Source organism: Hyperolius riggenbachi, chromosome 3 (genome assembly GCF_040937935.1).
Source record: "Hyperolius riggenbachi isolate aHypRig1 chromosome 3, aHypRig1.pri, whole genome shotgun sequence".
Taxonomy (NCBI): domain Eukaryota; kingdom Metazoa; phylum Chordata; class Amphibia; order Anura; family Hyperoliidae; genus Hyperolius; species Hyperolius riggenbachi.
In genome coordinates, this window is record NC_090648.1 from 180,436,929 (window position 1) to 180,450,280 (window position 13,352).

The following is a 13,352-nucleotide window of genomic DNA, read 5'->3' on the forward strand; positions in this document are numbered from 1 at the left end:
CGTCCTTCCGTAAACAAACTCACTGTGGCCATCTTGTGGCCAAATACTAAAACTACACCCTAAAGCATATACAAATACATTAGTTTTACACAATAAATTAACTCATTACCTCCCACACTCCCCAATTGTAATTTTTTTTCGTAATTAAAAAAAAAATACAATAAAAAAAACATAAATAGTTACCTTAGGGACTGAACTTTTTAAATATTTATGTCAAGAGGGTATAACACTGTTACTTTATAAACTACGGGCTTGTAATTAGGGATGGATGCAAAACTAAAAAAAATGCACCTTTATTTCCAAATAAAATATTGGTGCCAAACATTGTGATAGGGACATAATTTAAACGGTTTTCTAACAAATGGGCAAATACATTTCATGGGTTTTAATTACAGTAGCATGCATTATTTAAAAACTATAAAGGCCGAAAACTGAAAAATAATATTTTTTTTGCCACATTTTTTCCTATTTTCCCATTAAAACACATTTAAAATAAAATAATTCTTGGCATAATGTCCCACCTAAAGAAAGCCTAATTGGTGGCGAAAAAAACAAGATATAGTTCATTTCATTGTGATAAGTAATAATAAAGTTATAGACGAATGAATGGAAGGAGCGCTGAAAGGTGAAAATTGCTCTGGTGTTCAAGGGGTAAAACCAGGGGTCGAGTCCTGCGTGAATGCGGGGGGGCGGCATCCACTCACTTTTTTTAGACAGTGGACGCCGCCCCCCCTAGCACCCTGGAGGGGAGCAGCGCAGCAGAGAGGAGCATTGTGCGCAGCGTGGGGAAGGGCGGACGTTTCCCCCCTTCCCTCACCTTGGGGCTCCTCTCCCTGGCTCTCCCCTCCATAAAGATTGCGGCGGCGGTGGCTGGCGGCGGTGACTGGCAGCGGCATCAGTGGGCGGGACTTACCTCCTCCAGTGTTCCGGGTTGACGCTGTGCGTGCCGCTGCTCTGGTCTTCACTAGACCAGACTAGCTGCACGAACAGCGTCCACTTGCCGGAACACTGGAGGAGGTAAGTCCCGCCCACTGATGCCGCTGCCAGTCACCGCCGCCAGCCACCGCCGCCGCAATCTTTATGGAGGGGAGAGCCAGGGAGAGGAGCCCCAAGGTGAGGGAAGGAGGGGGAAACGTCCGCCCTTCCCCACGCTGCGCACAATGCTCCTCTCCACTGCGCTGCTCCCCTCCAGCTGGGGGGACACCTGGCTAAATATACTGGGGACACCTATACACCTGGCTACATATACTGGGGCCACTATACACCTGGCTACATATACTGGGCACATATACACCTGGCTACATATACTGGGCACATATACACCTGGCTACATATACTGGGCACATATACCCCTGGCTACATATACTGGGTACATATACCCCTGGCTACATATACTGGGCACATATACCCCTGGCTACATATACTGGGCACATATACACCTGGCTACATATACTGGGCACATATACCCCTGGCTACATATACTGGGCACATATACCCCTGGCTACATATACTGGGCACATATACCCCTAACTACATATTCCAAACAAAAGCAAAAAACGTTCTTGCGCTCCTTTCTGGAGGCTGCAGACACACATACACAGTTGCGGATCTTCTTTGCTTTTAAGGATAATGTACTGTGCCGCTCCAGACAGTAGGGCAAAAGGAAGAATCTATGAAAGAAATGGAGCACACTATAGTGCATTACCTATGTTGTTTTTATTAATAAATTAAATGTTGTACTCACAAGAGTTCGATATTAAAACGCTTCTCAGCGGTAAAGCCAACACACCTGGCTACATATACTGGGCACATATACCCCTGACTACATACACTGGGCACAAATACCCCTGACTACATATACTGGGCCCATATACCCCTGACTACATACACTGGGCACATATACCCCTGACTAAATACACTGGGCACATATACCCCTGACTACATACACTGGGCATATATACCCCTGGCTACATATACTGGGCACATATACCCCTGGCTACATATACTGGGCACATATACCCCTGGCTACATATACTGGGCACATATACACCTGGCTACATATAATGGGCACATATACACCTGGCTACATATACCGGGGCCACTATACACCTGGCTACATATACTGGGCACATATACACCTGGCTACATATACTGGGGACACCTATACACCTGGCTACATATACTGGGCACATATACACCTGGCTACATATACTGGGCACATATACACCTGGCTACATATACTGGGGACACCTATACACCTGGCTACATATACTGGGGACATATATACCTGGCTACATATACTGCGGACACCTATACACCTGGCTATACTGGGGACACCTATACACCTGGCTACATATACTGGGGACACCTATACACCTGGCTATACTGGGGGCACCTATAAACCTGGCTACATATACTGGGGACACCTATACACCTGGCTATACTGGGGGCACCTATACACCTGGCTATACTGGGGGCACCTATACACTTGGCTAAACCGGGGACACCTGAACACCTGGCTACATATACTGGGCACATATACCCCTGACTACATACACTGGGCACATATACCCCTGACTACATATACTGGGTACATATACCCCTGACTACATACACTGGGCACATATACCCCTGACTAAATACACTGGGCACATAAACCCCTGACTACATACACTGGGCACATATACCCCTGGCTACATATACTGGGCACATATACCCCTGGCTACATATACTGGGCACATATACCCCTGGCTACATATACTGGGCACATATACACCTGGCTACATATACTGGGCACATATACACCTGGCTACATATACCGGGGCCTCTATACACCTGGCTACATATACTGGGCACATATACACCTGGCTACATATACTGGGGACACCTATACACCTGGCTACATATACTGGGCACATATACACCTGGCTACATATACTGGGCACATATACACCTGGCTACATATACTGGGGACACCTATACACCTGGCTACATATATTGGGGACATATACACCTGGCTACATATACTGCGGACACTTATACACCTGGCTATACTGGGGACACCTATACACCTGGCTACATATACTGGGGACACCTATACTCCTGGCTATACTGGGGGCACCTATAAACCTGGCTACATATACTGGGGACACCTATACACCTGGCTATACTGGGGTCACCTATACACCTGGCTATACTGGGGACACCTGAACACCTGGTTACAAATACTGGGGACACCTGGCTATACTGGGGACACCTATAGACCTGGCTACCTATTCTGGGGACATCTATACACTTGGCCACCTATTCTGGGAATATCTATACACCTGACCACCTATTCTAAGGACATCTATACACCTGGCTACCTATTCTGGTGACATCTCTACATCTGGCCACCTATTCTGGGGACAACGATACACATGGCTACTTATACTGGGGACACCTATAGACCTGGCTAGCTATACCTATTTTGGAAGAACTGCTGTCAGATCTGTATTTGGGGAACCGCTGATACCAGATTACGTGTATGTTGGGGAACCGCTGCCAGATTGTGTATGTTGGGGGACCCCCACTGCCAGATTACATGTATTTTGGGTGTTACGTGTATTTTGGTGATCCGCTGCCAGGTTTTGCGTATTTTGGGGAACTGCTTCCAGATTATGTGTATGTTGGGGGAACTGCTGCTGCCAGATTGTCTATTTTGGGGGAACCACTGCCATATTATCTGTACTTTGGAGGAACCTCTGCCAGATTATGTGTATTTTTGGTGAAATGCTGTCAGATTACATCTACTTTTTGGGGATACACTACGACAGAGCTCAAACTTCCCCTGGCAGACCTTTTACACCATTGCTAAGGCCATGTATACTTGGCCCCACCCATGACCACGCCCATGCTATGCTTAACCACGCCCATTTTTGGGCGCTTTTAGGGTGAGTCCACTCACTTCGTTTCCAGGACTAGACCCCTGGGTAAAACCCCTCAGTGGTGAAGTGGTTAAACAGAAGGTATTTGCGATTATTCAGGTTGGAGTGAGCTCTGAGGTGTCCCACAGTGCATCACTGCTGAATATGCAAATCATCCCTTTGTTGTCCCCGATAGCTCAAAGCACCTCCAGAACTGTTGGAATGCAATGATGAGTCAGCTTGTTAATATTACAGAGCCAAACTAATCCAACATGCATACACACTGTTTTGGACTTGTTGATCCTCATCAGTGCATGGCATGGATTAATATAGCTCTATGGTGTAGGACTTCAAACACCCAGAGTTACAGATTGCCCGGCAAGCTCAGGGTGAACCAGAACTCCTAGGGGTGTGTAAGTAATCCCATGCACTGATGAGGATCAACCAGTCTGAAACAGTCTGTACGCATGTTGGATTAGTTTGGCTATGTAATATTAACCAGCTCACACATTAATGCATTCCAGCGGTTCTGGAGGTGTGTTTAGCTTTCAGGGACAACAAAGGGATGATTTGCATATTCAGCAGTTGTGTATTGTGGGAGACATCATATGCCCACTCCAAACTGAATAATCACAATTACCGTCTGTTCTAAGAAGGCAAAATTCTGTTTTACATGGCATTTTTTTTTTTAGTAAGGAGTCTTTTTGGTCCTTTTCAGACCCTTACACATTCCTCTGATTTACCATGAGCTTGCTGAGCTATCTGTAACATTATCAGTTAACCCTCTGCATACTACTGTTCACTTCAGCACACCTTGCTAATGTAGTGTTAAATCTAAAAATTGTAGATAAAACCAAGGGAAACACCATGGTCTCACCAGTAGTAGCCTTGTTGAGTGCCAGTTATGTGTAGACCTAGATTTTAAATAGTATATAATCTTACAAAGTACAGCTACAATTCTGCTAAGTACCGTATTTTTCGGACTATAAGACGCACTTTTTCTCCCCCAAAAATAGGGAGAAAAAGTCCCTGCGTCTTATAGTCCAAAGGCAGGGAGTCCCCGACTTAATGATCGCCCGCCGATATGAACCGTGGACTTGCTGCGATGTCGGGGGCTCCCTGCACTCCCTGGGGGCTTCCTGAACTTTCCCTGCATAAATGTAATTAGCGGCAGTGGCAGCCGCTGTCACTCACCTCATCGCTGGAGCCCGCGGTGATGAGCTTCTGGCCCCCTCCAGTCCTCGGTGTTGTCCTCTGAGTGTCCGGCGTCCTGATTGATTGCCCCCTCTGTGAAGAAAACAAGCAGCGGCAGATGCAGACATCACTCACCTCACCGCTGGAGCCCGCGGTGATGAGCTTCTTGTCTCCTCCCGTCGGCGGTGTTGTCTTCCGTGTGTCCAGTGATGGATTCCCCCTCTGAAGATTACAATCAGCGGCAGCCCCGGACAGCACATACCTCATCCTTTGAGCCCGCGCGGTCAGCCGCTCTATCACACGCCTTCACTCAAGTGCCGGTCGCGTCTGTAATGACGCATACAGACGCGACCAGGAAGTACCGGCACTTGAGTGAAGGCGTGTGATAGAGCGGCTGACCGCGCGGGCTCAAAGGATGAGGTATGTGCTGTCCGGGGCTGCCGCTGATTGTAATCTTCAGAGGGGGAATCCATCACTGGACACACGGAAGACAACACTGCCGACGGGAGGAGACAAGAAGCTCATCACCGCGGGCTCCAGCGGTGAGGTGAGTGATGTCTGCATCTGCCGCTGCTTGTTTTCTTCACAGAGGGGGCAATCAATCAGGACGCCGGACACTCAGAGGACAACACCGAGGACTGGAGGGGGCCAGAAGCTCATCACCGCGGGCTCCAGCGATGAGGTGAGTGACAGCGGCTGCCACTGCCGCTAATTACATTTATGCAGTAGGACATAAGGCAGAGGGGGACACCAGGAAGGGGTGGGGGGTAATCGAAAGGATACAGGGGGGAAATATGGAGGACATAAAGAGAGACATGTGGAGGACACAAAGAGGGGGCATATATAGAATACACACAGTATATATTATATATAGATAGATATGCCATAAAGTGGAACATATGGAGAACACAAAGAGGGGGCATATTGATGCTATAAAGGGGGACATATGGAGAACACAAAGGGGGACATAAAGGGGACATTAGAAGGACACCAAGGGGACAGGAGGAGGGCACCAAAGGAAGAACATCTACAAGACGCCCTTGAACTATAGACGCAGCAGGTTTAGTTTTTTTCTTTTTTTCCTGGTTTTTGCCCTCTAAACCTGGGTGCGTCTTATAGTCCGGAGCGTCTTATAGTCCGAAAAATACGGTAATCTAAATATATTCCCTACATTTTACACTCCCGAGTACTGTGAGCACCAACCGAGGCAATTATTGGTGATGCGTACTGTATATGTAAATACTTCTCTGTATAGTGCTTTGTATTTCTGTGAATTGCTTCTTAACTGTCTCAAGGTTCATTACATTTTTATATCTGTTTTATACTACAAGATTTAGGAAAGGATAAAGGAACACAAAACATCAGGGTAAAATGTACCTGGTCATAGAGCTCATCAGCCATTGTTGGTTTGGGTGCAGTGGTCCATTTTGCCCCACGGCGGAAATAATCCTTAATTAAGGGGCGGTAGGCCCTATATTCAAAGAAGCGGGATCTCCAAGCCATGGGGGCTTCAATGATCTCATTACCAACAACCAGCAGGATGTCTCTTGGCATAGCAGCATACAAACCTGCACAATAACAAACAGAAACTGTGACTCCTGAAACGTAACACAGCATTCATTCTATGCAAGCAGAGGGAGCTTAAAAATAAATGTTAGTCCTTAAATAGATGACCTCTAATTAATCATGTGAGGTACATTTTGTGTATATATATATATATACATATATATATATATATATATATATATATATATATATATATATATATATGTGTGTGTGTGTATATATATATATATATATATATACACATATATATGTGTGTGTATATATATATATATATATATATACACACATATATTTATCAGTAAAATTATATAGACTTCTACATACAGTTGTTTGGTTAAAATGGAACACTGAGTATTGGGGATACGTACAGCAAGGATACAGCTCACTCTAATGGAGCAGGGAACAGCACAGAGAGGTTGACAGTCATTTTGCACTGTTGAGCAGGTAACCTGTAGTCCTGAAGAAGCACTGCTTGACAGTGAGAAATGGCTGTTGACCTCTCTGTGGTGTTCCCTGCTCCACCATAGTAAGTTTTAGCTTAGTATCCTTTTTGCAACAAAAATTAAGAATTTTTGAATAAATTGCTGAATTTTACTATTGGAAAACCCCTGGAGGTTGCATTGCATTGTTTTTTGTGACTTGATGCCTGTTTAACCTTCCTGGCGGTAAGCCCGAGCTGAGCTCGGGCTATGCCGCGCAGGAAGATATCTCAGCCCCTGATGGAGCGATTTGCTCCATTTAAAATGCTGTACGCGCAGCTAGCACTTTGCTAGCCGCGCGTACAGCTTGATCGCCGCCGCTCTGCGGCGATCGCCCGTACGCAGCGGCGCAAGAGGGCCCCCCCCCCCGCCAGAGCCCTGCGCTGCCCGGACCAATGAGTTCCGGGCAGCGCTATGGGCTGGATCGGAGGTGTCTGACGTCAGGACGTCGGCTGACGTCCATGACGTCATTCCGATCGTCGCCATGGCGACAGGAGAAGCCAAACAGGGGAGCGCGTTATATACGCGTTCCCCTGTTTGCTATTGATGCCGGCGACGATCGCACTAGAGGGACACATGCGCCCTCTAGTGGTGTTTCATGTAGCTACCACTCTGGTAGCTTTACATGAAACACAAAAAAAAAAATTTAAAAAAAAAGGATTTTTGCCATTTTGGCAAAAAAAATTAACCGCCAGGAGGGTTAATAGACAGTCCACTCTTTACCTGCTTGCCAAGTTGCTCCATTCCGCACTACTCTGTCATCCCTCCTCTCCCTCCACAGCAACACAACTCATGGCAATGGCCTAGCAACTCATATTTACAGCCCTGAACTGTTGCCAAGGGATCGAGTCTTGACTGTAAACTCAAACTTGCTCTTTTTTGTAAGTATGGAATCTCTACTGGTTGGATAGTGTACTGGTAAAGGGCTCTGTCTCTCATACAGGAGACCAGGTTTTAAATCTCGTCTCTTCCTGTTCAGTAAGCCAGTACCTATTCAGTAAGGAGACATTGGGCAAGACTCCCTAATGCAGCCACTGCCTATACAGCGCATCCTAGTGGTTGCAGCTCTGGTGCTTTGAGTCTGCATAGAGAAAAGTGTGATATAAAAGTTGTCTGTATTGTCTACCGTACTCTGTTTGCTGTACAGACTGCTCATCTTACTACTGGAGTAATTATCTGCACAGTAAATGTAGAGTGTTTCTCATTATCTGACACACCTGACTTAATCAAGTCACTGGCAGCAAACCTTGGCACGCCTATCTGGCAGTTTCTATTAGGAACGGTAGGGACCAGCTGAAACGTACATGCACTAAGCACAAGCAAAATTACATTGTTTTTACATTTCAATCTATAGAACTTGAATGAGGGGGTTGGTTTTTTTCTGTGAAAAATTGAATTTCACTGCAGAGCTATAAATGAATGGCTCATAGTCTCTCCTGGTAACAGCAGTTATGAGACAAATGTGTTGCAGGGTATGTCCTGTCACCTGGCAGAGGAGTGGTTAATCTGTTCTATGGGTGTTACGTCAGGAAGCAGAAATTCCCTCAATGGTTAGTGCAAACCCACGCATATTGTGGAACTGGTGATTATGGTTGAAAGCCATTTGCTGTCATGACAACACACACTGGCATGAGAATCCCAGCAACAAAGCTTCTACTCATAAGCTCTGAGTGGATGCCTCAATGAATGCCCTTTTCATCTGCTTTGCTGTGCAAAGATAAGTACCCCTTACTGTTCTTTTGCCACCTCAACAAGATGTGACCAATGTTGCCTGGGGCTTGCCTATGCTAATTTTAATTGGCAGGCTTCAAAACAAAATAACAAGGGGTTGGTTTATATAATTTAACCTGATTAAACAAGAAAAAAAATGAAAGCTACTGCTACGAATGTTTTCCTCCAGAGTATTACAGCATGAGCGAGTTTATTCAGACTTATCAGCCTGCTGTGATTTTCCCAAGCTAAAGAAAACGATTAGTCACTGACCTCTTCTACGCTAGCGTCATATTACACGGGGCAAAGTCCATGCAGGTCATTCATTAAAAAGTGACAATTTAATCTACTGTGTATCCTGCAGAATATTCTGGGGCAACGGTTAACCCCAGGATTAACCATCCTTTATCTACAGCTAATACTGTTTCTCTTTCTAAATAGCTGTGTGAAGTGTGTTGATAGAAGTGCATTTATGCCTTTCTAGGAGAGGCAAAGGGGACACCAACTTCATACTAGCTGTTAGTTTTCTGTCAGAGATGGGAGGCCAGAACTGAAAAAGGAAATGATCTTCTTCAGTGCTGCACATAGCGTTCATCAATACAGCAGTGTGTGGTCCCATTACACATAGCAAACTAAAAGCTGGTTGGCTGGAGTCAAGAGTCATGTCAGCAAATCATGGAACAGGCTGCCCTGTAGCTTCTTCAGGAAAGGAGTTTGTGGGAGTCACTCTCTGCAATCCGTACAGCGGTGTGTGCAGTTTCCCAGGGCCAGGGCCAGCGCCTGAGAATCAGCATGCAACACAGACAGACAACCTTGCCAGAGGGCACCCAGATGACTCCATGCCAGTGCTATGAAATGATCAATGTACAAGGTCTGCTGACTGAAAATCACATTTCTGCTTCCAACCATGAGTGCCCTGCAGGTGAAGAAAACTTGCTAATAAAAATTGCAAGGCTATCTCTGTACTCTCCCCAGAATAGCCATTTTATTTAAAAGGCTGTGCCTGGTTCTCCAATGATTAAAGAGTCCAGAAAATCTTAAAATTTAAAACACATACAAATAAGAAGCACATTTCTGCTAGAGTAAAATGAGTCATAAATTATTTTTCTCCTGTGTTGCTGTCACTTACAGTAGGTAGTAGAAATCTGACATTACCGACAGGTTTTGGGCTAGCCCATCTTCTCATAGGGAGGTTCTCAGAGTTTTCTTTATTTTTAAAAGCACTTAGTGAATGGCAGTTGCTCCGTCCAACTGCCAAAATAGCGTGCGGCAAACAGGGAGGCTAGCCAGCATCATTGTATTAATAATTTTCAGGGAAAGTCTCTATAAAGAATAAAGGCCATGCTGAGAATCCCCTATAGAGAAATGGACTAGCCCAAAATCTGTCGGTAATGTCAGATTTCTACTACCTACTGTAAGTGACAGCAATGTAGGAGAAAAGTAATTTATGGCTCATTTTACTCTGGGAGAAATGTACTTATTATTTGTACAGTATGTGTTTTAAATTTTAAGATGTTCGCGATGGTTCCTCTTTAATCTTTAAAGAGACTCTGAAGCGAGAATAAATCTCGCTTCAGAGCACATAGTTAGCAGGGGCACGTGTGCCCCTGCTAAACCGCCGCATACGCGCGGCTAAACGGGGGTCCCTTCACCCCCAAACACCCCACTGCGACACTTGGTCGCAGGCTTGGTCGCTCCTGGAGGCAAGGCTAATGGCTGCAGCCCTGCCTCCATTCGCGTCTATCATCCGCGCATCGCCGCCTCTCCCCCGCCCCTCTCAGTGAAGGAAGACTGAGAGGGTCAGGGGAGAGGCGGAGATACGCGCTGACAGACGCGCATGGGGCAGGGCTGCGGCGGTTAGCCCTGCCCCAACCAGGAAGCGCTCCCCTGCATTACAGAGGGGATTTGGGGAGACAGGGACCCTCGTTAAGCCGCGGGATAGCGGCGGTTTAGCAGAGGCACAAGTGCCCCTGCTATATATGAGGTCTGAAGCGAGATTTATTCTCGCTTCAGACTCTCTTTAAGAGGCACTGTAGTGACATACAGTAGAATGCAGTAAATTATTCAGGATACCCATTTTTACAATAACTTTCTGTTTCAGCACCATATACACTTCCTATATCTCTATATTGCTGTATATTGTATGTAATCCCTCTCTCCCATTGATGATCATCCTAGCCTGTTTAGCTATGCGGAATTCTCTACCCAGAGCATTCTGGGAGATCAGGTATATTTTCTACTGGCTTTAGAACTCTCAGTTAACAACCATTTTTGTTTACTGCTGCACCTGTCTGGACTAAAGATGTTTCCACCTGTGGTAAATTTCAGAATGTAAATCGGGATGAGGAAAGATTTTATAATGGGCAAACACTGACTAAATAATTTATAAATGGATATTGTAAAAAAAAAAGGAAAAAAAAAACAATTTTAATCATTTCGTCATTTCCACAAAAGTTCCTCTTGAACTACAATTATTTGCATCAACCCTTGTTACATCTCTACAGGCAAGCCAACATGATGGACACATTAATGAAAGGAAATGAAAATATCTAAATTTTGTTGTTTTGTTACTCCAGACTTGAAGAGCCCGTAAAGGGCTATATGTGCAAAGATGTCTGAAGGCTCATACACACGTACTAACAATCTGTCCAACTACCGTATCTTCCAAACGTGTCTGTTGGAAGTTAAGTTTGGTGTGTATACGGTTGGCAAACATCCAGATGACCAACTGGTCAGGTTGTTTGCCAGATCCAACCGGTGGATCAACCTGAAAAACTATCATGCAGGTTGGAACGTTTGTACAAGTCTTTCCAACAACGTTGATGTTTTTGAATGCGGACACGTTGTGCAGTTTGTTGTTTAGCTTGCACGCTTAAAGGGACTCCGAGCAGTGCAGAAACTATGGAAAGATAGATATCATTTTAAAGCTCTCTTTCTCCTCTTTCCAATGATATATAAACCGCTGCCCTACGCCTTTTAGTTTTCGCTATTATGTATATCATACACACCTTGTTTAACAGACATTCATCTGCAGATCAGATCCACCAGGATGGATTTTCAGATCTGCAGATGATTGTCTGATCTGCAGATGAATGTCAGTTAAATAAGGTATGTATGATGATCTGCAGATCTCATAGACTGTGAATGCAATTTGCAGGAACGGATCTTTGGCAGGAACAAATTTTTTGCAGGTACTGATCTTTTGTGTCTGTACAGCATCTTTGTGTGCAGCATCTTGCAAAGATTTTTTTTCTGATGGGGAGTTCAGCTCCATAGAAAAGACTGGGAAGGTATGGCTCTCATACTACATGAAGGGTGGTAATATTGGCCTGTGATCTATTATTTTCCAAAGACTATAGTCTGATGTGTGTATAAGCCTTTAGTGTTTAGGTAAGCTGGTTGCTTAGTTGTTTGGCGTGTGTGTATGTACTTGTTAGGTAAACAACTTGTGTGGTTGGTGATGTTGTGCGGTTGGTTGTGCATTGAGTTGGATGTGTGTATGAACCTTTACCAAGAAAAGATCCCACAGACGAGTGCAAGCTATTGATAGGCCCAGGGATTGTCAAGCAGGAAGCTTTGTATATCTCCAGGCAAATCACAACCATCCTGTACTAGGATCAGCTGTGACCTGGCTGATGGAGGGGAGCCATACAAACACAGTTAGGTAATCTTTCACAGCTCAGTAAAAAAGGATCAGCTTGGTCTTAAACGGATTATCCAGTAGGCTGGAAAATATGTGCTTGATATAGTGATGTAGCTGCCAGGGTCGGATTTGTACTTTTTACCGCCCTAGGCCCACTGTCACCAGCCGCCCCCCCCCCCCCCTCCAAACATATCAATACACAAATGCAAAACACAACAACCCCCCTCTTATATCCCACCATTTAGCACTGGGTCCCTCTCTGATCGAATAGGTTACTTTATTGTGCAAGCGTGGCTGAGGACAAGTATGTCCACACTGGGAATGTGTAAGCGAGTTTGGTGCATGTCCAGTAGAACTAAGGCACGTAGCTGTTTTCCTCCATGCATTTCATTTTACTGGGCATGTGCGGACCTTATTTGCACATGCCCAGTACAGATACGGTCACGCTTGTGTACTGAAGATACCTATTCGTCCAGAGAGGGATACAGCACTAGAATAGTGGGGTATAGGGAGATATGGCTCTAGAGAATGTCCAGAGGCTCCCCACTACTAAGGGGAGTTTACAGGGAAGATGTCTGCCAGGGTAGGGTAAGAATAAATGGTCTAGCCAGGGTCAGTGTCTCCATAGGGGCAAACTGCAAACAGCCCCCAGCATGCCCCCTCTATAGAGACACTTTAGCTTTCAGCATGTCCCCTCCTCTATAGAGGTACCACAACTCCCAGCATGCCCCTACCCCTCCATAAAGGCATTACAGTTCTCATCATATGCCTCCCCTCCACATAGGCACCACAGCTCCCAGCATGCAACTCCCCTTCCAGAGGCACCACAGTTCCTAGCATGCCTCTCCGTCTCCC

The 13,352-nt window shown here is 45.4% G+C and overlaps 1 protein-coding gene across 1 annotated transcript in view; it reads right to left on the reverse strand.

The window, feature by feature from the left end:
• Positions 1–13,352, reverse strand: part of GATM (glycine amidinotransferase) — a 52,657-nt gene that overhangs the window by 13,410 nt on the left and 25,895 nt on the right. The window contains exon 4 of the mRNA XM_068272504.1: positions 6,477–6,667. Within this exon, the coding sequence (XP_068128605.1) occupies positions 6,477–6,667 (191 nt within the window). The remainder of the gene's footprint in view (positions 1–6,476; positions 6,668–13,352) is intronic.